The 27,130-nt window shown below is 43.9% G+C and overlaps 1 protein-coding gene across 4 annotated transcripts in view; it reads right to left on the reverse strand.

Moving 5' to 3' along the window:
* LOC117764694 (ERC protein 2-like) overlaps positions 1-27,130 on the reverse strand; it is a 149,905-nt gene that overhangs the window by 97,016 nt on the left and 25,759 nt on the right. For all 4 annotated transcript variants that reach the window (XM_034590676.1, XM_034590673.1, XM_034590675.1 and 1 more), the window contains 2 exons: positions 17,855-18,022; positions 1,520-1,657 (listed from right to left, as the gene is read on the reverse strand). In XM_034590676.1, coding sequence (XP_034446567.1) covers positions 1,520-1,657; positions 17,855-18,022 — 306 coding nt within the window. The remainder of the gene's footprint in view (positions 1-1,519; positions 1,658-17,854; positions 18,023-27,130) is intronic.

Genomic DNA, 27,130 nt, shown 5'->3' on the forward strand with positions numbered 1-27,130 from the left:
GTGTACACTCGCAGACTTGGGTTTGACATCTCCACGGTCATGGTCAGTACAATGCAACATCAAACCTGTCCTGCGTTCGAGCCTGTCTTCAATTAGAAATCGCTGGCACCCTGTAACCATGAGTGCAAATCCATAAACACATCGCCAAAGGCTTGTGTAGACGAGGGGGGAAAAAAGGAAAAAAACACCATTATTCAAAGCGGGAATTTGCGTCAGCATTCCAGCTTCTCCAAAGTAACTTACTTCCTCAGGAATACAGTAAAATCGACGGGGTTTTTATTGGGTAGGTGACCTGTGCGATTAAACGCGGTGCATTTTCCTGAAAACAAAACACCAAACTGGCCAGCGCGGCCATTCATCATCCAGTGTTTGTGGCGGCGTGCTATAGCTCAGTAGTGTTGAGGTGAGGCTTTATGGAGACCAGCTGCTCCATCGCGTTGCCAGAAAACAACAAACACTGAATGTTTACGACCAACATCCAATCCATTCACTCACCCATCCGCCCATGTGGAGCAAGTCTTACTTCACCTTGAACCACAGGCTCGTTTAGCTCTATGCTTTTTCGCTGCAGTGCGTCTTCCTATGCATGAAGCCACATACAGACCTGTGCTTATACCTGCTGAGTATTAGCAAATTAAAAAAAATAAAGTATGGAATTAAATCCAATTGATAAAGAAGGAGTACCAAACTCGATATTATTAAAATACCTTTGGACTTGGAGTGTACATATCCCCTCTGAGAAGTAACATCACACCGTGTCTGCATTATCTCTCTCACTATCTGACAGTTGTTGCTTCATGTTTTCCAATATAAGTTTGTGGCTGAATTGAATTTCAATCCGTCTGTGTCTTTGGAAATGTATTGCTCACTCCGGCTCTGTTTTTTCTCTTCCTCTTCCATATGCCTTTGCAGAAGTCACTCATTTTTTACTCTGTCTCCACCCTTGCATTCCTTGACCTCTGCCTCCCTTAATTCTGAGGCCACCTCTTCCATCAGAGCTGTGCCTCTTCTGCCATTCGGCTTTTCCATTCTTCCCTCCCTCCCCCTTTCAGAAACTTCTATCCTCCTCTTATTCTATAGATCATTCCCTCCCTATGTTCAGCGCAGCTAGAGACAGGGACTAATCCTCTGTCTATGTTCACCTTAGACCTCCCTTCTTCCTGTGCCTCCATCTCCCCCTTACTGTTTTTCAGTCAGGACCTCATCTAGTGTGGTCCAAGGTCTATAAATTAGAGGGCTGTGTCTGTAAATTATGGCAGTGAGTCATAGCAAAGCATGCAACTTAATTAAGCTGTACGCCGTAGACCAGCTTCCTGAAAGACAAGTGTGCCCCAATGCGTAAAAATTTCCATACCTTTCCAGGCCAAGTGGTGGTCTAATGGTTTCTTTGTGAGTTTTTATTGTCAACATCTGACAAACAAGTTTCAGCCTCTCCATCAACAGCATTGCTCACACACCATGCATTCAACAACAGAGCAATGACCCCCCCCCCCCCCCCATCCCTCATTTTGTTCTGTACCTTTTCTGATAAAGCCTCCTCCAGTGTGGTCAGGGCTGTGTCTGTGTTACTGGAGTCAGTTTGCAGGCCCTGGACTCTTTCCCTCAACCCAGCCAGCTGTTTGTCTTTATCCTTTAACTGCTCCAGCAGGTTCTCAATCTGGAGAAAGAAGGACAGAGAACACGATTAGCAGCATGTTGATGTGAAACAAGCACAAAAATGGCACAAATAATAAAAGAATCACGGAGTGCCACAAACATAAATGATTCCATTGGCCACTGATTCATCAAGAAGATGAATCTAGACCATGAACAGTGCGCTCAGCCTCTGGCTGCATTCTTCAATTTCCTGCTGTAATGTCTTCCACTCTGGCCGGGCATCTCAAAGATGAGGAGCAATGAAAGCCTCCACTGTATAGCTCGGGTTATAGCTCAATTATGGATGGATTCATGAGGGAAGAAGAAGTTAATTCTTCTTCTAAGTCGAAAGCTTGGTGGCAGGGTGTAAACGACCAAGCCTCTGAGGAAGAAGCATGAGGCAGGGCTGCATCAACCCACTTGGTTTCTATCAGCTATGACAGCTTTGTTCCTTTGTTTGTTGTTTATTTGCTCTTTTTAAATCATCACGATTGGCACAAGCTTTCAAGATTGTTTCCAGTAATATCCTGTACAGTGTAATTTTTTTCTCCTGTTGTGGTATTAAAATTTGGACCAGATTAAGACGGCTTTCTTAAGCATAAACAGAATTTTAGTTTGAATGCTTTTTTTTACCCACATCAGCAGTTTAAACACTGGACAGTCTGACAAAACAGTGATAAACTGTAACAGCTTCAGCCCACACTCGGCACAAGTGCAAAACAAGTGTCTTTGCTGATTTCAGACCGACGCAGTTGTCATTTTCCCATCCAGTGCTCATGTTGCAGCGAATGCCCATGCACCCCTTAAGTGCCCATGGGCGTGTTGGGCTTAAAGGATGTGTTCTCAGGCGTATTGCTATCTTGAGCAGCGGAAAGTGATTGCACCAAGTATGAGACTACGTACAAACATTTTCTCTGGCGTTAAACTGGCAGAAGTGGATCTGGACACGCTCTGAGTGCACTTGCACCGTGGGCCTTAATCCGTGCGCAGAGGTCGTTAAAAGAGAGCTCTGTGTCTCTGCATCGGCCTTTCTGTGGCTAACCTCATGTCGCTGAAGTGGTGGTGTAATAGCCATTTGTGGTGTTCAACAACCTTTATCTGATGATCATTTGCAAAACAGAACACAAACGTACACAAAGACAAATACCCAGGCACACAAGTACACACACTATAACACACACACACACACACACACAAACAGCAAAAAGCCCCGAGCTGTACCAGGCAAAACACTAGCAGATGCAGCTGGAATAGAACACAGTGCAAAGCAATGAAAGTCTAGGGGTTAAAATAAAGATATAGTCTTTTTTGAAGCACACTGGTTTATTTCTCTTAAATTTCATTAACAAATTTGTTTAAATTCATGTTAGAGAGCCCTCCCACGTTCAGGTGCGTCTCGGGGCTGGTCACAATAAAAGGCCGCTACAAGACGTCAAATTTACGTCAAATGTTACAAAGTCACAGATGTTGTTAGCCGTGAGGGAGCGTGCAGTCAAATCAAACCAAATCGAATTATATTTGTACAGCCCATATTCACTAATTATAAGTTGCCTCATAAGGTTTAACAATCTGTGCATCCTTTTTCCTGAACCTTCGATGGACAGAAGTGCAATAGACGTCACTAGAGCAGAGCACATCAACAAAATAACAATATTTACACCATTCATGTGAAAAAGCAGTGTCTTGACCATCAGTCAAAATGGCATTTCCAAGAGTTTGGCAGCATTGCGATCCGTCCACATGTCCACCGATCACGTGGCACCATGAAAATATTGGACATACCAGAAACTGAGTCGTGAAACCAAAACACTGTTCTCTGTACCTTTGCTCCACATCAAAAAGTTTTTGTCAGTTGTTTTGTTCATTGAACCCTGGAGTTTCTGATTTCTAGAATATAAAAGATCTCACATGTTGCATTCATAATTTTGAAGTGTACTCACAACAGGGACAACACAACTGGTGACAGGACGTGCTGACGTGCCGTCCTGCTTGTGTCTTATCATAACCACCATGAGCAAACTCTATATTCCTTTAAATGATGAGTTAATATAATATTAAAAAAGAAAAGCGTAGTTTGAAAAGTCAACAGACCCCCTGAGACTCCTGCACAGAGCATTTCCTCAGACTTCCTCAGTGGTTTTTCCACAAACAGACAAAGCACCATTCACTCACCGCTGCGAAACATTAATACCATATTTGACCCAACTGGTCCTTTCTCAGATCAGGGACTGTGCTGTGCAAAAGAGAGACATATGCACTGAAGAATTCATTATTTAATGAACATGAGAATCCAATAAAAACAAGGGAAAGCCCTTCAGGCCATCAACAGACCACATTTTAACTGAAATGGTGACGGAGGTAAAAAAAAATCTCCAATGGGGAGAATAAGCTGCATTCCAGTCATGGGTACATAGATAGATAATGTCCAAATCTCCACAGCTATTTTACAAATGAATCCAATTAGACTGTAGACTTTGGTGTTCTCTGCTCCCCGGAGGGCAAGAACAAGGACTTAAAGGAGACATCTTGGTTTTTAGAAATGGAGGGAAAGCGGCAGGAGGGGGTGGGAAAAAAGTACAAGTACCAGTACCCTACGGCAGATCTTGATAGGTTAATGACAGTCATTACACAACCAAGCTGAAGGCTCTGATTGGTCGGCGCACAAGCGATAGAGGGACATTAAACCCTTCAGGGAATGATGGGAAAGCTTCACACTACCAAAGTCAGATCAAATTCCCAGCAGTTCATTATTGCCATGGGTGTGTAAGATGGAGTTTTAGGGCAGAGACTGTGAGAGGAACTGAAAGAGGCGAGGGTTATATGGGCTACTTGATTTATTCTCCTATGTTTCTTTGGTTAAAGTAAGTGGGCTGATGATTTATTTTCCGAGGGCAGTGGGCACTTGCAGGCTAAAGCTTCATGTGTTATACCATTCACCATCTCCACATCATCAAGCACAAGTGAAACCCCAGCAGAACACGCAAGGCAGACGCTGCAATGCACTTATCTGAACATACAGTAAACACAGAAGGAAGTACAAACAAATATCAGTTAGCAGCTCCGCCGCTTGTCATACCTTGTTTTTTTCTAAACACGCACCAAATCATATACATTTGCACTCATGCATATCCTCTTGCTCCCGGTCCCTGTGGGCACCACAGAGCCCTGTTTCAGGTCAGATTGAGCACGTCGCCTCTGGTCTTAGATAAATGATTACATTCTTCACCAGGCCCAAGTTTGCTTTGGCCTGCTCATGCAAAACAACAACCACTGGATGAAATATTTAGCTCCATCGCTCGGGCCTTCTGTGAAATTGTGCAGAGAAAACACAACGTTAAACCTCGCAGCCGGTGGCTGAGAACGAGTCACGTGAGACGCGGATATGGGAAAGAGGGCGAGGAATTCTGTCAGAATTCTCAAAGTCAAAACACACTCTCAGAAGAGAAATGCCTTTTGTGGACAGGCGAGGCGGAGGGGCAGCTGCGCGTCTTTCCTTTTCCTTTTTTTTCTTGAAAGCGAGGGGGCCCTCCCCAGTAGCTTGGTTGTTATGATGAGGACAGTCATTCATTTTATTTCTCAGTGCATGAGGCTAACTCAAACTACCCTCCTGCGTCTCTCTGTCTCTCTCTCACACACACACTCGTATACACACACACACACACACACACACACACACACACACACACACACACACACACACACACACACACACACACACACACACACACACACACACACACACACACACACACACACAGAAGCTTTTATCATTAAACCGCTGTGTATATGTCATCCCACTCTGCAACCACACACACCTCCCACTGAAGCAGACCACCTACGATAGGCAGCTACCATGACTCTATGGGCCAGGCACTGCGGTGTGTGGACTGCCTGTCTCAGTGAGTGTGTATCCTCTTGAGAAATGATGACGTCGTCCTCAGTCATCTCCCGCACACATGTGGCTCCCCGCTGTTTACAACCGCACTGTTTTGACTCCGATAACTTTATCAACCAGCTGATAGGACGGGACCAGGTTCCCCTGAAACTTGGGAGTGTTGATGCACAGTTACCTTCCACTGACCTTGACTTGAACGGTACAGCTAAAAAAATTCAGTGGAAAAGTACAGTCATGTAACAATTTTAGAGGCTGCCGGTTGTAGAGATTTCATGACGAGTGATTTTTAAACACTACAAGCTTTTGCAGGGTAATAGTTGACTAAAGCTGTTTTCAGAAAGGAGCATTCAGATGAGAGGCGGTGCAGCAAGCAGGAGGCAGGATGTAACGTATTAAATCCACTGCATGATCACAAATGTTTGCAGCACATTGGACACTGGTGTCGGCTTTAATCACAGAAAACTCTCTTACATCTTTTTTAGTGCCTTGTACGTGTATGGCACTGATTATTCATGTGGATATATTTGCTTTCTTTCTTTCTTTTGTGACGCGTGTTGCAAACGTCATCGATGCGCCCACTCTCAATCCTGCAGAGCATCCCCTGCTGTGTTCTCGCATCGGCTCTGTCAGACATTCTGCCAGTGTTTCTCTACAGGGCTGGCATGAGGAAGTCCACTGAAAGTCCCGTAGGCTCTTACTTTGACATTTGCGTTCACACATTCAGCCCCTTTGGAGAATGTCTGAAAGCAGCTTACCCGAAAAGTCATCAGTGGGGTAAAACAATAAAAAAGGTACAGAGGGGGCATTACAACTATGATTTTAGAAATCATTGCTGTATGACATGAAATGTTGTACATACAAAAATGGATTACAATGAAGCTTTTATAATTTATTAATTAATTAGTGAAATCGGGGGGGGGAAATTGGACAGTTTCTTGGTGGAACAAAACTTGAAGAAATGGCATTTATTATCTCTGAAGTAAGAGGAAAATCTTTACAGTGAAGTAGGGGGATGTCAAAAGCTAACGTGCATTCATGTCAGGTTAAGTTAATAGCTGCCAACAAAACAATCTCCCTTCTCTGTTCACTGGGCCTATGAACCCAATGTGAGCCTCGCTGTTGCCTTGTGGTCACAAGTCTGTATTGTATGATCGTGATTGGGACAAGCTGAGCTCTAACGTAGTGGGAGAGGACTTAGGGAAATGGTATCAGGCCCTGTGTCCCTCCGACGAAAAAATTGTGATCTAAAAACGTCAGAACCACAAACCCGGCCGACCCGTCAGTCTTCCGTCCAAACTAAGACCCAGAACTCTGTGGCCTCGAGAAGAATAATTTCTGCCGAACACAAAAGGAGACCAGCGTGGTGCATGACCGCCATAAAAATACAATCATTTGTATTTTTAAAAACGCTTTTGGAACAATAAAAATACCCAAACAATAATCGGTCGCCCAACTCGTTACTCTGCGCTTGTCATCGCCTCTGAAAATATGATAGTTGTAAAAACCAAAGATCCTGGCACTGACACGTATGTGCATGTACACACACACACACACACACACACACACACACACACACACACACACACACACACACACACACACACACACACACACACACACACACACACACACACACACACACACATAGAGCCACACAGAGGGACGATAACCACAAACTGAACAATGTGTTGTAACATAGTGTGTACTTCCCCAGAGGAAACTAGGTCACAGGCAAACAGAAACCTAATGAGAGACTACATACTGGAAATCTAATGCTGCTACTAAGTACTCCACAATCACACACTCCGATCCAAGTAAAACATGTACATATTAAACTTGGAATTTGATGTTTGTGCATGAGTGTGTGGGCGTGCATGAGTGTTTGTGTCTGTAATAGTGCACTGTAAACATGTACACCTGCACGCTGTTCTCATCTCCTGCCACCAGAGCTTGTTGATTCCCAGGTTAATAAAGGACTTCCTCCACTCAGCTGCGCATCTTCAAAGAGAAACACACTGTGGTCACGAGGCTCGGGGAGGACAGTGACCTTTCCAGTGTGCGGAGGGTGTGGATACATGCACTTCGTTTAACCCCCCCCCCGTTCTACCAACACCTCCCACCATCCCCGCCCCAATCCCTGCCTGAGAGATGGAGCAGCATGAGCACCACCGCTGGGCTGCAGATGCATTGATACTGTGTAAGCTGGCGCCCCCATGTGGCAAATTTCGACGTCAGGCCAAAAATATCCACTTTCACAAAACTCCTGAGTTTATTGAAAATGAGAAATGTTGGGTTTGTGGTATGTTTTTGTTTTCTAAGCGTCCACTGTGTGCGAGGGCAGCACAGTGGCACACGACCACATGAGGAGACTCAAATACCCAAAGTTCTTTGAGTAAGTAAACAATTTGATATGTAATACTTCACTTTGCAGAGCAGCGCTGGAGATTTGACTCGTAGCATTTAGACAGACACACACTCTACATGCCGAACGTTTCCTTGAATAAGCAGCTTAGCATAAAAATGTTAATTACACTGCACACATAGCAACTGAGAGGAGACAACCGGCATTTATTCAAAACCGTGACGTTCCCTTCGGACCTCTGTGGAACGCTGAGTCGTCTGCCTGGGAATATGAAGGAACATACAGAGACCTTTAAAGCGGCAAATGACACCTCTCCCCAAATTCCCCTAAGATGGCCTTCCTGATGTCATGCTGCTTTGCTCGAGGCGTCATTACTCATCTGTTATCGACCGGAACGACGGATCACAATGACTTCATAAGACAAGTGGTGCCCAAGAGGGGAAGAAAAAGAAGGGAGGCTCGAGAAGTACAACGCTCAGGATCTGAAATCACCCACACTTTTCTAAACGAGGTAAAGCAAAAGTCATTCTTTATTTCTGTCAGAGAACTTTTTTTTCTTTGCATGTGCACCTGCATGTCTGTGTAAATCTGCTGTGCTGTTCTCTACCAAACCTCCTACCTCCAAACCAAAAAAGGACCGTGCACCGTAAGGATCTAAATAGGTCATCGACTTCCCAACAGCCAAGAGGAAAAAGAAATGTCAAAGTGCTGACACAATCGAAAGAGACAGAGTTTTCTACGGGTTTCACAATGATTACGAGCGAGACCTGTGACTCTTACAGCAACTTCCTCTCCACTGCGACAACATTCATTTTGCTCTTAACCACCAGCGGCTATTAAGAAATACAAAGGTGCACTGTGTCCGTCGAGGCAGACACTCCCGTTTGAATGCAGAAGCACAAATACAAAAGCAGACAGACATACACTTGATGCATACAGAGAAAGAAGCAGACTCAATGCACACAAATACACATGATGAGCCAAATTTATCTAAAATTTGTTCATATACACGAAGTTGACAAAAGTCATGAATCAAAGGAGGATATTGTGAGAAACTGTGTCAAATGCAAAAAAAAAAAAGATCTTGAAAAAAGTCAAACTCAAAAGTTCTCTCCAGAACAAACAAATATTATTTCATAACCAATTTACGAGGGGATTTTTTCTACTTCCCACAATATTATAACTGAACCAAAAAATTCCCAGATAACATGAGGGTAATTTCATTAATAGAGTGCAAAATGAAAGGAGTGAAACAAAAGTGGCATCAAATTTAACTAAATTGAAAAGAAAAAATCTGCGGGCAAACAAAACTGTCGGAGGGAGCCAAGGAATTCCAGACCATAGCTCCTCCACAGATGAGTGCAGCTGCCATCAAACAAACGTGAGGCAAACGTTCACTGTATTATTTTAATTTTGCATTTGGGCTAAAACTACTGATGCAAAATTAAATTCTGCATAAAATACAATGCCACTTATCTCAATTATTATCACTTAATAAAAAGTCAATTATCTGTGTGCATTATTAATACATTATTAACCGTTCACATTGAGAGGCAGTGTAAGCGATAGATGCACCTGATTTATTTCCATAGGCTGCAATAAATCTGTGTTTATGCTGCGACCCACGAGAACAAAGGCTGTTAAGGTGAATTGCTAAGTAAAAGATTCTCTATTAAAATAGTGTTCACACAACTGGGCTGTGGTTTTAGTCGATGTTTTTGTCAAATGTCTGGAAAGTCAAAGGCCCAAAAAACTTTAATCAATCTTAATAACTGGAACAAAAATATTTAAATAGCCTGATAAACGAGGACCGCTGATTGAGTATGTGCATAAAGACATTTGCATATGAACACATCCATGCACAAACAGGAAACCACATCCACTTTTCTAATTCCTTATACATCCATTGTAACATGTGGCTTATTCTGTACATACAGTGCTGTTCTCTGAGGAATACACACACACACACACACACACACACACACGCAAAATCAGGCTGTGATTATTATGAAAGTCGGTCCAGGTTCAGGCGATGGGGGCCGCACTTAGACACATGACAAGCAGACGTCCTCCCCCTCTCCCCGCACATTCCTCCAGAAAGTCATTCACACACGGACCCTCCACTGCATTCATACATATCAATTAGACACCTATGCACACACACACACACAACATACAAAGGGATGCAGACGGGCAGAAAATGACGGAGAAAACGGCGAGCAGGACGAAGAGAGTGTTGTTTTCATAGCGATTGCTCCTGGTCGACCACAGGGCAGAATGAGCAGGGGGCTGTTCCATGAAGACAGATTGCACTTGTGTGAGCCGGGCTGTACGTGAGCTTGAGTGTGTCAGTGTGTGTGCCGGCCAAGTTGATCCACGTCCATGCTCTTTAGGCTCAAGACCCTATCTCTGCCCCCCTCAGCTGCGGAATGCCGCTGTGATTGCTGGGTAATTACCCCGACGCTTTATTCCTCTGCTCCCAGCACCATTAGTATTAATTCTTTTCTTTTTCTCCTCTTTGGAGAGAGGGAATGGGAGCCCTTTGATCTGAAAGAAAAGAAAAAGAAAGAAACAGAGAAAAACAACAAAGAAGGTGAGACAGAGAGAACGAAAGAAAGAAGGTAATGCAGAAGGTAAGACAGAAAGAAAGAAAGAAAGAAAGAAAGAAAGAAAGAAAGAAAGAAAGGAAGGAGGAAAGGAAGGAAACAGAAAGATAGAGAGAAAGAGAGAGAGTGAGATAGAGAGAAAGAAAGCAGGAAAGGAAGGAAAAAGACAGACAGGAAGAAATAAAGAAGGAACGAGAGAGAGAGAGAGAGAGAGAGAGAGAGAGAGAGAGAGAGAGAGAGAGAGAGACACACACACACACACACAAAAGAAAGAAAAAAGAAGGGTTGTGGCCACCCAGCTGTGTGACTGGAACCTGGAACCAGCTCCACTTTATAAAGATGTGGTCAAACAGGTCAAATACAGCAAAGACTCATATGGTTCAACTCAGAGACCAAAGAGTCAAACTGTGACTCACTTCGATCTGAGCGGGTTGAACAGACACTGAAGTGCCTGTCTGAGCTCTTTCAGTACAGAACACTTACAGTGGTCTGCCGACAGGTTGGGTCACGCCGGGTCAGCCTGAGTGATGGCTTGTGTCATTATCAGGACGCAGTCAAGTTCAACATCTTCATCAAGCCGGACAGTCATCAAAGATTTCGGATAGAATGAATGTGCAGTTTGATCTGCGTGCCTGTGGTGGTCAGGCGGAAGATGGACTTGAATAGCTGTAGTCGGACACATGGCCCAACGCTGGGTTTGCCTTGACTGATGTGTAGCCTGGCTCCAATCAACCAGCCCCGGGCCGTCACCATTAACCTCGGCTGATTGCTGATAGGAGCAGAGGGGGACACGGGAGGGGGGGCTATTACCGGCTGTTTACCGGAACCTCCTCAGCTCCAGCAGGCTTATCTGTAGCCACGTCTCTGCACTGTGATTGGTCAGATGGAATCCATTAGGATGAAAGGCATTGGTGGCCTCATCACCGATCTATCAGGATCACACACATGGTTGCACACGGAACATGCTCCTACAGTCAAGAGTTATCAACTGTACCAGGATCTCTGAGATCCCTTCCTCCCATGGCTGCAGTGACATCTCTATCCATCTGTGAAGAAATGTATTTCTGTGCATTGAACTCTACGGGGCCGCGTCCGTATATGAAACAGACATGGAAAAAAAAACTGTGTTTGAAACGAGGCGTCATGCCTTTATTTTATCAGAGAGAGTTAAGTGTGAAAGGGGGAGAGAGAGAGAGAACAGGGAAGACATGCAGCAAAGGGCTGGGTCGAACCGAACCTGCGGCCGCTGCAGGACGTCTCAAGACTCCGTACACGGGCCACCTGGTCAATTTCATTTACTTATTTGGTGAACCTTTATCCAGAATGACTGACAGCTGAAAGGCAACACTAAAGATTTAGCGCAGTAGGAGACGTTGAGGTAATCTGTTCAAGAAGACAGAGCTGGAGGTAAACCCAAAGTGTGAGATATAGGCATATTGGTCGTGTAAGAGCTGTTAGAAGGTTCATGCTCTCAGAGGAGATGAGACTAGCTCATTCCACCATCAGGGAACCACAGAGGGGAACAGCCTTGCCTTGTTAGGAGGCATTGAAAAGCCAGACGGCGTTCCTTGGAGGAACAGAGTGGACGAGAAGGAGCATAACTTCATATGATTGAGTTCAAGTACTTGGGTTCAGACCCAGAAGTCGCTCTGTCATCAAGCATTAGTAACTGCAATTTGACTCAGGCAGCCATAGGTAGCCAGAGGAGGTCGATGAGTAGCACAGGGACTCGTGCTCTTTGAGGCTGATCAGCGACCAGATGCCACCAACGAAGTATAGCATTCTTCTTAATGCATCAGTTTTAAATGTTGTCTAAACTGAAGCAGCTGCACATGAATTTTGTATAAATAATTTATTTTTCTGGACACACAAACACACACATATCAATGTGGGACTAATGTTGGAAAAATGTTCCTCTGCATGACCATGAAGCACTTCTTGTCGCTATATGCATCAGTGCTAAAATGAATACAATGTGAACAGTCAGAGAAGGAAATGTAGAAGACCAGGGAATATCTCGGTTTATCTACTATATCTTGGTCCTCTCTCTCTTCTTTTCTTCACAATCAAAATGAGGCTGTGCCAATGACACTGGCCTGAGCCAGCGATGACACCGGGCCAGAGGAAGTGCTGAAAGATTTTGCAATGAACCAGGGCTGGGAAAGTCTGGCCCGTTAGACACTATCATAACCAACACACACTCTTGTGTACAGGGAATCCTTCTGTGTAGACACATGCACATATTGCCCTGCATGGTCCAAGCACACGTAATCGAATCTCCTCGTCTGTGGTTGCTATAGGAAGGGAACACGATAGGGGATACTATACTTGCAAGCACGCAGCCGGGCTTTTTAAAAGCATGAATATGGATTGAGACGACCACAGTGTTTGAACATGAATAACGCATGTATGCCAAAACCGCACCACAACCGGCCCTGCGTGTGTACCTCCCACACCCCTGCCCCCCCAGCGAAAAAAAAAAGGGGAACCAAATATGAAAAAATAAATAAATAAATCCATCATTATGCATTGGTCATGGTCTCGTAGACCAAGGGCTGAAACAGAGCTTCCACTGTTCTGTGTTGCGATGCGTCGGTTTGAAAATGGTCGCACAAACCGAGCATACGCATGTTACTTTTTCTTAAATTTGAAGACCAGGTCCTCATTATTTTTAGTTAAATTCAGCCTCTGACTATTAGGATCAATGTAGGGTTCAACTACAGCTATGACATCATGGTGCCATGCTTTGAGTCATTGTGACTGTCCCTGGAGAAGCCTGTAGGAAAAGATCAAAATCCAATTTCCAGCGACAGAACATAGGGCATCAATGAGTGATGCATAGCGAACTTTAGTTCAGTCTCTGCAGTGTTGCACTGTAATGGCTTCTAAATATATTTGAAGTATCACTAGCTGAATTAAAGAGTAAGGAAAAAGAATGGCAATTGTTAAAAGTCAACTACAAAGTCAAAGATATTTTCACACATTAAAGTGTGGTTTTACTGTGTGTGAGGCTAAAACAGACAGTACAAAATAATATTCCTTACGGGCAGTACGAATATATCCCATTCACAGGGACGTGAGGTCACCGTGACCTTGACCTTTGACCGCCAAGCACCAAAATCGAATCAGTTCATCTTCGAGTCTAAGTGAATGTTTGAAGTTTGAATTTTAGGACATTCCCTCTATCTGATCTTTAGAAAAACATCGACATACTTTGTGAGGCCACCGTGACCTTGACCTTTGACCTTTAACTACTAAAATCAAGTGAGTTCATCCTTGAGTCCAAGTGAATATTTGTACCAAATTTGCAGAAATTCCCTGAAGGCATTCCTGAGACGGGAATGGGACGGCAGACGGACAACCCGAAAACATAATGATTCAAGAAATCCAATGATTTAAATGATGTTTGCCGTGAAGATAAGGAGCTTGTGGATATAAGTGAGATGTGTCATCTTAAACCCTAAAATATGACAATTTGAGACAGAGACCGAATATCTCATGAAGTGTGTTAAATTGACCAATTTAGAGTTGATAATCTAATAAGGAGGAGTTCTACCACTGAATTTACTTTTAAATGATCTCAGATTAACCACATGCGAATATGTCATTAAAACAAAAGTAGTACTTGTACACAGCAAGGTGGAAAGAAAATATTCACAAAACTTCCACAATTTTCTGCACTCGTATTCAGGTTATCTTAAAATACATTTCTGTTTGTCTTTATCTCAACTGGTTCATTATATCAAAAGAAGTTGCTATTCTAGTGGGGGAAATGTGCCCTAAAAATATAGATCTAAAAAGTTTCAGGAAAAAGTTCAACCACGCAGGGACAGACTATGTCTTTTACAACTGGAATGCAATAACTTAGTGGCCGACAGATTCCAACCTTGTATACAGATCTGGAAGTTAAAGCTTGGGAAACTGAAAATTTGGAAAACAAATCAGACAGTGAAGTGACACACGAGTACACAGTGTGGCTTAAGTGCGAGTTGTACTTTGTAAATCGTAGCTAACGGGTCCAGGTGTTACAGCATTTTAAACTGTGATTTGAGTTTTGAATTCCATTTGAACAACGTCACCAAAACAAAGTTGGTTTTATAAATAAAATCAAGCGACGATCAGTCATAACACATTATGGGGTCAGTAAACCCAAATTACAAGAAACATATTTTCTCCTGTCCTCCAGAGTTCTAGCCATATTATTTCTAGTAGGTCCTATTTGTCCAATTTTGCTGGCGCCACCAAAATACAACAGATGACTGTAATTTCATTTGTGCAGCTCGAAGCATTGAAAAAAAAACACATTTGAAAAACAATTAAGCAACATCTGTGGGTGTGTGTGTGTAATCCACAGACCCACACTGTTAACAGATTTTATTGGAATTACTGCCCACGTGAAAAAAAGAGTCCTCGACAAGAGTTCCTGTCGACAGCATTTTGACAAGTGGATTTGTTCCTGGTGGATCACAATATAAATCCTGTAACTGAATATCAGAATGAGGTACACTGTAGTGTTCTGCTGTTGCATGAGCACTGAGGTGTGTTTCAAGGGATTTTGGGGGCCCCAGGCAAAACTGCACTGTGGGGGTCTACTTCGAACCAAACTGAGCCCCATGATGCCTGATAGACGTTGTAGTCTTCAAACCTGTAAAATTACGAAGCTTTTGTCAGAAAGTTGGCGGCATGAGGCCTCGTTAGGGGGTTATGGTGTCGTTACAGTTCCTCGCACATTACCATTCTCAGGGGCGGCCTCCAAGTTCAGGACCTGCTTTGCCAACCCTGTTGCAATGCCCCTGACTGTGATGCACACATGGAACATAAAGCTTCAGGCAGCACGACTGACCTGGCTGAGGAGTTCCTAAGAAGAGGAGCAGTTATTTCAATACTGAGGATTGAGGCAAAAATAATAATTTCACTCACAATTTATAAAACTTAATTGATTGAACGTTACAGAATCCAATTTGGGGTGAGTATCACACTGATTCTCCAGTTGGAGGTGCTGCATCCTGATTCTAGTTTCACCAAACTCCGAATGAACAGGTGAACAGCTCTTTGTGCAGCAGCGGTGGCACAGCTCCAGGGTTCTGTGGACTGAGTCCAGCAGCTGCTCTTTACTTGCCACGGTTCAATTACTGCAGGTCACTTTTACAGCTCCAGGAAGAAAGCTGCCACCAGCATCACCACAGGCCAAACAAACAGCTCACTCCAAACAGGCAGGTTTAGAACGGCCACTGCACTAGTCTGAATAAATGAATAAATTCTTACAGGAAAGTTCAAACTTGTTGGTGAAAACACTAATCTCGTAAGAAATGCTGATTCTCACTGAGGTGGTAAAAAGAAATTAAAATACTAATATTTTTTGCAATCATGGTTTTCATACCCCGTAAATATTGTACTCATTCCACCATTATATTTATCTGACAGCTGTAGTTTTTATTCACTATCTACTTGCATTTTAAAAAGTCCTGATGATGAATGGACCTGTTCAGATGAGCTATTTGAGCTTTGGTTGACAGCAAAGGCTAAATTGTGCCAAAATCGGGGGAACGGCAAATCTAATTTAAGCTGCTGCATCCAGGTCATCCTCATCACAGTTGATTTGCTGGATGCAAGATCAGCGTCATCGCTGAAGAATCACCCTTTAGTTCGGACATTCGTGCTTGGCATTTGGATTTGTGTCTCTGGAGAACTTCATACGTTCTGCAAACACACCCGGAGCTCGTTGGTTTGTTTTATAATAAGCCAGTGGTAACTTATAGAGTCTGAAGCGCAGAAAGGAAACAAGCTTTGACTCTTCACTCCACTCCTGCGGTTCCCCTGGGACGCAGCACTGTAAGTTATAGCCCCCTGGGATTGATGGGAAATAGGAAGCATGGAAAACCAATCAGATTGCAGTCAGTGTATACAGTGTGGCTAATGGAGTGAAACACCTGTCGGGTCCCAATGTAAAATATACGTGGCCTGTTTCTTCATTCAAATAAGACTTCTGGCATTCATCTTACATTAACACATATAAGAAACAGCTCTGGAATATTAAAGACATACTGTTTAGTATTAAAATCCTTTTAATGCTGGCAAGAAAGTGTAGTCCTTTATAGATGCTTAATTTAAAGATAAATGTTTACTGGGAAGAGGGTTTATAAGTTTGCCTGTTAAGTCGTAAGTGTACTGCAGAGACAAAGAGAAGAAAATAAGAAACACACAGAGATAGAAAGAGGAAGCCGTTCTGTAAACTGTGAGTAACCAGCCATCAACACAACTGGAAACAGCACAAACAAAATAGCAAAGTAGAGCCAGAAGGGAAACTGATGATAACACAGAACAACTACACACTGAAATATCAAGTCTTCCCTTTAACTAACGTAAAACCATGAACTTCCTGCAAAATGGCCTGACAGCCAATAGCAAAGACTTTATTTCCAAAGATACATTTTATTATATTGTATTAAATGATGGCAAACCCTGCTTAACAGCTCAAACAGGCTTATTAAGTGCTACAGTTGAGGAGCTATAGGTGGGAGTACAGCACACTATAGGGTGCACAGAAAGGTCACATTGAAACTTGTCACACAGAAACACCTGGAGGTCACATCAACATAAAATATATATTTGAACATATTCATACACACACCGATGGCACTGCATGTGACCTTTGGAGCACTTTTTCATTAAACTCAGCAAGGGGGAGGGCGGGAGGGGGGGGGAGATCTAAATTGAGGACATGAGAGGAAACAAGGAAGTTGAGAGGGGACCTTTACGTGTGTGTAATTGGTCTATAGAGGAATTGCCAACCTGCGCACCACAGGTGGCCACCGGCCCTGTCTAAATGGCTAACCTTATAAAAGTCATTAAAGGCTCAGAGGCATGCCATGCAAGCAGGCGTGTGTGTGTGTGTGTGTGTGTGTGTGTGTGTGTGTGTGTGTGTGTGTGTGAGAGAGAGCAGGTGTGTGTGTGTGTGTGTATTCACCATATGTGACAATGATGGAGTGTGAGTAGCCGACACTTCACACACATTCAATGACACATTTTACAAACGTCAAACAAAGAGGGGAAGTTACCTTATGTGGCCAACAAACCTAATATAATCAAATATCTACACTTTAGTTTAGTTTAGTAACACTTCATTGAAAAAGTATTAATTTGTTGTTTTTGGCCACATGGGGGCAGCTGAACAAACTGATAACACAGCATTACCTCACTTGTCAATATCATCGTATAACATGGGGGACTTAGTGCGCACAACCAGCAGACACACAGTAATATGAGCATTCATTCAGAGATGCATTGCTGTCAACCTAACAAACGTGCACGGTAAGAATTGTACAAAAAAAAGACTTCATAATTGCATTCACGTACCTTCTTCTGCAGGACATTAACCTTCCTCTCCTTGACGTCCAGCATGTCCTTCATGTCTCTGATCTCTCCTGTCAGTGTGCTCTTTTCCTCGGTCAGGTCTTGCAGCTGCTTGGTCTTCTTCGTCAGCAACTGCTCCTTCTCCTCCAGACGCACCCGCAGAGCATCTACCTACAAAACCAGAATCAAGACTGAAGAAGTTAAGTGCATGTAAGCAGATCAGAAGTAAATAGAGGGTTAGAGCGACATATGATTTCGAAAAATGCTTACACTAGTGGACAAGATTGACAGAAAGAGAAAAGCCAATTCCACACACTCTTAGATATCAGTTCTCTTAATGTGCTTGGTTATTTCTATCACGATCCAGGAATTATGCCGAGGGGGAAACTCAGAAAATGATCTTGTAATGTTAAAGAAAGAAAATCTGGGTCCACCCCCTGATCAGGATCCGCACCAAAATTGAATGGGTTCTTCTCTGACCCATGTCGCAACCTTCCACCAAGTTTCATGGGAATCCATTCAGTTGTTTATGTGTAATCTTGCTCAAAAACAACAAAAAGATCCTTGGCGGAGGTAAATGTACAAAGAAGTACAGAAAAATGATCAGAAAAGCTTCCACCCTTTTCCCCCCAGTATGTGTTATTGTTTAACACTGGAACTGACGTGTCCAACATATTCTCCTGACAGGACTCAACACATTAACTTGTTGACACATGGAAGTAGTAAAAGTTCCTCTCTGGCCTAATGTACCATAATGTGAACCGCTGTGGACTGATGCAGCGAAAGTGTGTGTTTGAAAGCGAGAAGGAGCCTGGAGCACATCCCATCATTTGTTACTGAGAGCGTTGTATGATTGAGCCAGCGCTGCCACAGATCAGACCGCTCACACACTTTCACACTCGCACATTAAAACCTGGCTGTGTGCAGAGAGCTGAGTGATGTCTTAGCTCACTCCAGAACCTCTTATTGGACACATTTCAGTGTTCTGCTGCACCGCCTATAGTCACACACACACAAGCACACACATGCATGCGCACTTTCAGCTAGTTGTCATGCACAGGCTATGTGCTCCTCTGTTGCTCCTCAACACCTGATTACATTTCCAGCACTTTTAACCATGGCGCAATGCGTGAACCCATTTGAACCTAATTCTGAGGTGTGTGTTTCATTTGAAGTTCAAGAGACACACTCAGATAAAGGGAAGCAGTGAGGGTGGCCTTGGTAATGGGTGTTTTAAAGTGTTACTTGGACACGGAGGTGACAGTGTGAGAGCACTTGAAGTGAAGGCTCTGCTCTGCCTTCCAGCTCATCCCTCAACTATTTCACAAGGCTGTTGGGGGGATCCATGAAGAGAGAGTGTGTAGGAGCCACTTATGGAAAGGAACTAGGTACATTTACAAAGCTACAGCACTTAAATACTAATCTGAGGTACTTTATGGAAAATAGTGAGAGAAACTATTATACATTTTACTCTCATACAGTTACTTTATTTGACAGCTCGAGGTAGTTTGCATATTGAGAGTGAAAACCCTATTACGAGAATATGAAATATGATGCACTGTTAAGCACAGCTAAAAGTAGGCTATAAAAAATTATATAGTGCTGTAGACTATAAATGGAGCGTAGGTGTGAATATGAGTGTGAATGGTAATTTGTCTCTATGTGTGTTGGCCCTGCGATGCTGAGGACCTTTCCAGGTTTTACCCACGTCTCTCTCCCAAAGTCTGGATGAGCTCCAGCTCCACTCGCGACCCTCAAATGATCAGCAATAGAGACAATGGATGATTCTGACATTAAAATGATTCCACAAAATATGTTACCATTTTGGTAGGTAGACTTATTGTCTTTCTTTCGGATAGTTGGAAGACAAGATCGACATAGGGGCGCAATTAGTTTACCATCAAGACTGAAGGCACTGGGAAACAACCAAGACATTCTCTCCGTAACGACAAAATGCATCCTCCTTTTCCTGTGATACTCTATGTACATCTACTTGGTGTTTTATTTTTAAAAAATCCAGGTCGTCCATTATAGTTTATTCTCTTGAGGGTCACAAGGGGGGGGGGGGGGGGGGGGGGGGGGGAGACATTGGGTGAGAGTCGCGGTACAACCTGGACAGGTCGCCAGTGTAACGCAGGGCCAACACACACAGATATTGTGAATATACATCTACACTCACTTTCACACATGCAGAGAATTTTGAGTCTCCAATTAAACTAACTTCAATCTACATGTTTTTGGCCTGAGGGAGGAAACTGGATTATCTGGAGAAAAACCCACGTGGACACATGGAGAACACGGGCAGACACGTGGAGAACAGGCAAACTCCACATAGAAAGACCCAGTGCAAACCACAACCTCCTCCTGATGCATCAGTTCTAACTACTGCACCATGATGCCACAGACTTGTTTAAATAGTAACATTTCTGATTTCATATTTAGCATTAAAAAAATAGCGGGGCATAAATAACTAAAGAAATGGCAAGAACTACAGAAGGAGGGCTGTGTTTGGATCACACTTCCTACCTCCTTTTGTGTGTTTGTGTGTGTGTGTGTGTGTGTGTGAAGTGAGAGTGCTCAGACACACAGAGGCTCCTCTCAAGTAGCAGCATTAGAGGCAGTCCAGGACTCCCAGGTGTAAGATGGTGAAGAATTTATCTCATATTGCTTCTCTGGCCGACAACCAGAGTCTGAACTGAGCCCTGTTCTGTCTTCACCACTCCAACACTGGCACACACACAAAGCCCACACCAGTGACACCGCTAATCCTCTGAACGAACATTACGTTAGTGCCCGCACATTGATTTGTGCCGATGCCCATGTGCTGCAGCAGAACTGTGCGTGCATGCGTGTTAGTCGGTGTGTATGTGAGACATGAGAGAAAGAGCCCCCCCCCCCCCTCTAACCCCACCTGGCAAGGAGCAATTTAGCAAGAATGTAGCAGAGAGGCCTAACAGGAAATCCCTGCTGTCTCACCTGCGCTGGCCCTCTAAGCTGTGATAGTACTGTACAGACGCCCTGCTAATACCCTCTTAAAGTGCTCATTGCTGCCAGACACAGTACACGGAGAGAGGAGGAGGACAGATGAGGAGCGAGGGATGAAAGGGCGGAGACGCGTGAGGGTGAAAGCTTGAGGAGAGATAAATGAAAGAGTGAAAAGACGGTGGGTAGAGATGATGGAGACTGTCGGAGATCATTTGACTTGAGCACATCAACACCGCTGACATGCTGCTCCGCCACCGGCCTCAGCTGCCGCCGCATCAGCAGGTCTGTCACAGGAAATAATGTTTGGCTTTATCAGCTGGCACGCACACTGAGATGATGGACAGCTAACAAGTCGTAGTGATTAACCTCTCTCTTCTCCTTCAATTTCCTCTCCAATTTTCCTCCCACCCACCCACCTCTTCCCCCCCCCCCCCTCTTCTCCATGTCCTCTTCCAACAGCACCTCTCTCTCTCACACGGCCACTTCTGCCTCTCCATCAACACCCCCGTCCCTCCAGCCGTGCTCCGAGCGCTCCGGGAGTTTTTCCTATTGGCGTTTAAAGGTGCGGGTCCTGCGGCGAGACAAAGTGATATGTCGGTGCGAGAAATCCCTCAAGCCGGGTTGTCGCTGGGAAAGACCCACATATGGCTTTGTAGGTTCGTGCATTTCTGTGTGGATTTGTGTTCCAATAAATTTTAGACAACATGCAACTCCTACAGTCTCCGGGACAACTGCGGTACTCATTCTGACTTCACAATTGGACACTAGGGACTACAGTCCGTTTTATAATCACTGCTTTTTATAAGTGCATGAGAGAGAAAAAGAAAGAGGAAGGTGAGGGGGAGACGAAGAGGGGCCCACTGCTGTCCAGCCGTCCAAAGGACTTTGGCGATTGCATTGAGGCATTCCCTTTAAATAGAAGAATTAAAAAAACATCACCCCGTCATCCCCCATAACCTCACTTCAGTTTTCCAGTCCCTCACTCAGCACAATATCATTTTAAAAAATGACCTTGATATGTTTTCAAGATTCTGCGGTTGCAAAACTATTAATTATTGGCAATACATGGGATTTCATTAAATTATCGAGATTTACAGTCTCAAATTAATAACCAGCGAGGTGTGCGTACACACATGTATGTTTTTCTTCATGCACAGATGCAAGTAACTGCGATCAAATATGCAATCATGCACACAAATACATAAACTCTGTCATTCTCCTCGACTTCCTCTCTCATGCTCGCAATCACAGCCAAATGTGTATTCTGGACACTGGTTAGCAAAGTAAAACAGAGGCTTAAAGAAAACAGCTTCTCTGTTTGTCCTCACCTCCCTTTTTCCTGCCTCACATTTCATCATAAAAGTTTTTCTGGCAGGCAAATCTGCAAAGGTATCGAGCCCAGCGTCAGCTGTGGTCGGCAATAAACAACACACGGATTATATGAGTCGACCACAGTCAAAACGGCAGAACTAGAGAAGATGGGGAGACCACAGAAAAGGCCTGGGAATGCACCAACACTTGCACACGAACAGTTGCACACTCACTCAGCCACCTGGGAGTCCAATGTTGCAAGTAAAGTCCCAATCTAACTGTTCTGACCTTCACACATGGAAACACACCCATTGAAACACACACAGATACGCACACACACTCATGAGCTATACAATTTTTTGCATCCCTGTTCAAAGTTAAAGTTTGACTGACACTTGAGCTGACAACACCACCATTAAAGTTCTTAAATCCCTGGAGTGGAGTGGATCTGGCATCTGAACTCGGACACACTCCATCAGCTGCATCAGTTCAGGCTGCTGTGGTGCACTACACACACAGCTGTGTGAGCGATTCACTTCTCTGGCTGTATGACGTCCAACCAAGCCTGTGTAAATACAGCAAAGGGCAGCCATTAGATTTAACCTTTTTAAAGATCTGTGCTATATAATGAATCATCTAAATTTATGACATAATATTGAACTAATTCGTGTTTGTCTAGCCATCAATGCGGCAAAGTCTGGACTGTATCACTGAAAGAAAGAAAGCTATTTCATTTCAGGATGATGTTAGACCACCAGAGAGTTTCCCACAGCAGCTATAATGAATCAAATATCTCTTTTAGGTGAAGTAAATGCATCAAGGAGAAGCCAACACATTCTGATATAATGGGGAAGGATATAATGATACAATGAAAGAAAGATGGCCAATCCAGTCATTAAAAGGGGAATTTATACATTATCACTGCACCGCCTGACACAGATGTGTATTAACACCTGACTGTGGGCACCTTTTGCTCACACAGCTGTGGGAGGGAGTGGTGTTAAATGATCCATAGTTTCCTGATGAGGCAATAGGAACCTCTACTAGACGTCACTGTTCATAGTTACAAGGTTCAAAATCCTGAAGAGGGTTTCTTTTTCCATATGAATACACTCATGTGAGTGCACACAGGTGCAGGTGGAAGTTGTAATGTCAAATGCAAGAATGGCAGACTTCACAGAGCAAGTTTAGCTTCCTGGATACCCTGTGCTGATTCTCACATTTAACACACACACACACACAGACACACACACACACACACACCCATACTGTATAAACAAGCACATGCATGCACACAGAGGATTTCCTCTCCACCTGAGCCGGCCACGCCAGACATGACGACACTGGGGCTGATCGCTGCGGAAATAAGGGGCGACCCCTGTCCTGGGGCGTGGGCTGGGTGTCATTTGAGGTGTGCCATCAAAGCCTGGGATGAGGCAGCAGTCAGAGCTCTGATTAGGAATCATATAATGGACGGATCACCTCAGGGCCGGCTCGGGATAATAAGCGGATGTAAACTGCCTCACAGCGGGGGCTGCGGGGTGGAGAGTGGGGCACATTCTCATCGTGCGCCGCAACATCTGTTGATAAAACCATGGCAACACAGCTGTCTGCCCACAGGCTATAGAGAGAACATGGGAAAGCACAGGAAAAAGAAAAAAGACAAGGGCACATACTCACGCAAAGAACTCCCAGGATCCACCGACAAAAGGATCTTTGTCAATGGAATGAATGAACGTTTTCTGCTAAAGCATAAAAGTCGATCATGCCATGCTTTGGGTATTGTGGCAGTGGATGGATATACGACACAGAAAATGGAGGGGACTCACTCCGGGTACCATCACACTGTACGCAGCTGCCTCAATCCCTCTTTCGCCCTCCATCCATCATCATTACGTCCTCCAGCAGAGACACACACACACACACACACACACATACCAACACATAAACCCACACACATACATATAAAGGAAGAGACGCTGCAGGCGTTCCCCCTCATTAACACTTGCTCCTTCTTTGATTATTTTTCCTGATCATTTCCAGCTCCACACGCCAGTTGCTACATCCTGTTTCCAGCGAATCCATTTCCTGTCAGACCGCAGTGAAGAGTCACTCTGGCGAACACGTGGGGAAGGATACAGTCTGTAGCAGGATCTTGACCAACAAGTGAAACAACTGCTTGATAAAAAACACTCACAATAGACATTGAGTGGATGAACAGTGTTTGAAAAAGTCAAGGCTCCAGAATAAACTTTTAAATTGTTGTCACTCATTGTCACTACACTGCTGCATGCGTGACGGTTCATGCATGTACATAGGTGACAAACATAAAATGGAGATTTTACTGAACTCCAGCAAACTCCTCTGAGTATAATCAAACAATTGCATTCATCATATGTAATTAATGCATAATTAAGGACTCCTCAGATCCCAGCATGGTTTATCTAACTGTCTAGAGGAAAGGAAAGGAGAGGAGATGAGAGGAGAGGAGAGGAGAGGAGAGGAGAGGAGAGGAGAGTCGAGTCCTGTATTTCTACTTTTCCCTTGTTCAATCATTATTCAAAAAGACATTTTGATTGAATTTGTGGGAGAGAAAACTACTTCTGGTTGATATTTTCAAAGTGTAATTTTGTATGTTTGCCTGTGCATGTGTCTATATGTGGACAGAATTAGAGGTTAAAGCAGCGTGACCCTGAAGAAGATGAGGTCAGGATAAAAACAAAGAAGCGTATTGTTCCTGGCTGTCTCCATCAACTCACTGCCCTGGTTAACCAGCCGCTGACTGACAGCAGGCCAAGCAAAGCCTTCATTACCCTCTGCATTTATGTGTGTTTTTGTTTTGTTTCAAAATGTAGAAAAAATAAAGACCTCCATGTGGGATAAATCATCACACAAATGAAATTGACCTTCACTCTCCTCTGTAGGATCATTACTGTATCATAACAATGAATACATGTTAGTGGAGAGTAATGTAACTGTATCTCAATCCACCTGTGTATAATCAGATTTGTATTTGGAGTGCACCCATATTCTGACATTTACGGTAAATGTATTCAAATGACCTGAAGCGATGGTGAGTTTATTCTGTTATTTTTCTCACTTTACAAAAACAGGTATTTTATACATCCTGAGATTATAATCAAATGAATCTTAGTCATGTGTATATACTGTTATTCTGAAAGCTGGACATGTATCCTCACTGTAAGTTTGCCAAGTGTGACGCAGTTGGGGTACAATTAACAAGCGTCGCTTCAGGTAAGATCTTCTCACTGTAACATTTTGTCCTTTCAGCCAATGTCAACATTTAAAAATCATTATCGATTACACAACAGATTTCTAAATATTTTTTTTAATGGAAACTTACAAATCTCATTATGCACAAATTGATTCTGCAAACACATTTGCAGATTCCTGTACACATTCACAAATCTGATTATGCACACATGGTTTGAGATACAGTTACACAACCCTCCGCTCCCATTTGTAAATAGTTCTGCTTCAATAATGGCCCCATAGTCCTCGAACTTAACGCACGAGTTGCGCCGAAGCATGTGGTATGCGCACACTAATGTGCGTTTTATGTGCATATGGACAAGTAACGTTGTGCACACGCTCATGTTTGTCGGCCCTTTCAGTCGCGCACATATTTACCTCGTTCCCTGCGTAAACCATTAAATATCTCATCCCCCTTCTGACCCCTATAACTCCACTTTATGGCTTTTCCACATGGCCTCTGAAGAACTCGCGGGGGCTTTATTTTGGACCGTGCCATGTTTGTTCTGGGGGGCTCTGACGCTTTGCTACTCACACTGCATCCCAAACCACAGCACCCCAGGAACCTGGGAGCAAGCTGCTGGGTCTGAGAATTGGTGACCGTGGTCAGCGCAGTTCAGATGAGGTCATATTAAAAATGGTCTGCAGTGGTTGGGGACTCATCACAACAGGTCCAGGGTTTAAATGTGAGCTTGACAATTAGTGGTCAGCTCAAAACGGGAACTGTTTCCCATTTACATAAGCCAACAAACTCACTGTCCTCCTCCGTGAGTTCATCAAGTTCTCACCTATGTTATTCGCCCTCGATTGTGGTGGTATCGACAGATGGCGGCTGAGCGTTTGACAGAGGAAAAGGGGGAGGTAGGTGACAAAATGTGGGGAGAGATGACAGATGGAGGAAGGTTGTATGAAAGAAGAGAAAATATGGACAAAGGGAGCCAAAGGGAATGAGGCAGAAAGAAAGACACAGAGAGAGAGAACACAGCGGGAGGAGAGTCCAGGGTGGAGCGTAACCAGGCTGAGACCACATCTCTTCTCCGCCTCACTACCTATACTGACCATCAATCAGCACAGAGAACAAGGAAAGATCAACAAAAACAGTCCAGCAGGGACCACAACACACTGTACCATCACATCACTCACTGACAAAAGCCCACAGCCTCCTACATCCATCAAGAAACTCTATTCTCTCACTTCTCACTTCCTCCTGTTGCTCCATCTATCCTTGATTCTTTCCCTCTCCCTATCCAGAATCTTTTTTTTTTGGTGATATTTTTCCTCTTGTTTTCCCCCCCCATCCATCACTGTCGCTACGGCTGATGTTAACAAGTCACTTTTGAGTAATTTATATCTTCTCCGAGTCATTACACCTCAACCTCAGAATCAAAACTCAGCGGAGGTCCTCTGGCAGACGCACAGCCAACGCCGGTGATGAAAGAGAACACGAGATATTTGAGGTCACATCTGAGAAAGTTAAATTGAATAACCACAGACTGTGTTCTCTGTAAACACGGACATGTTGCCACATTGCAAAATGTGCATTGACGGCGTGCTGCTTCTAACACGTCTGAGAGCATTCGGTGAGGAACAAAGTATCATGGCCGTGTTATGTTCCTGATTCAGGCTTTGACTGAAACACCTTCCGCCCACTTCATGTCTGGGTTTCCCCCATGTGGGTAAGTGGCCACCTGCAAAGTTTATGGACCTTCA

Source organism: Hippoglossus hippoglossus, chromosome 7 (assembly GCF_009819705.1).
Source record: "Hippoglossus hippoglossus isolate fHipHip1 chromosome 7, fHipHip1.pri, whole genome shotgun sequence".
Classification (NCBI taxonomy): domain Eukaryota; kingdom Metazoa; phylum Chordata; class Actinopteri; order Pleuronectiformes; family Pleuronectidae; genus Hippoglossus; species Hippoglossus hippoglossus.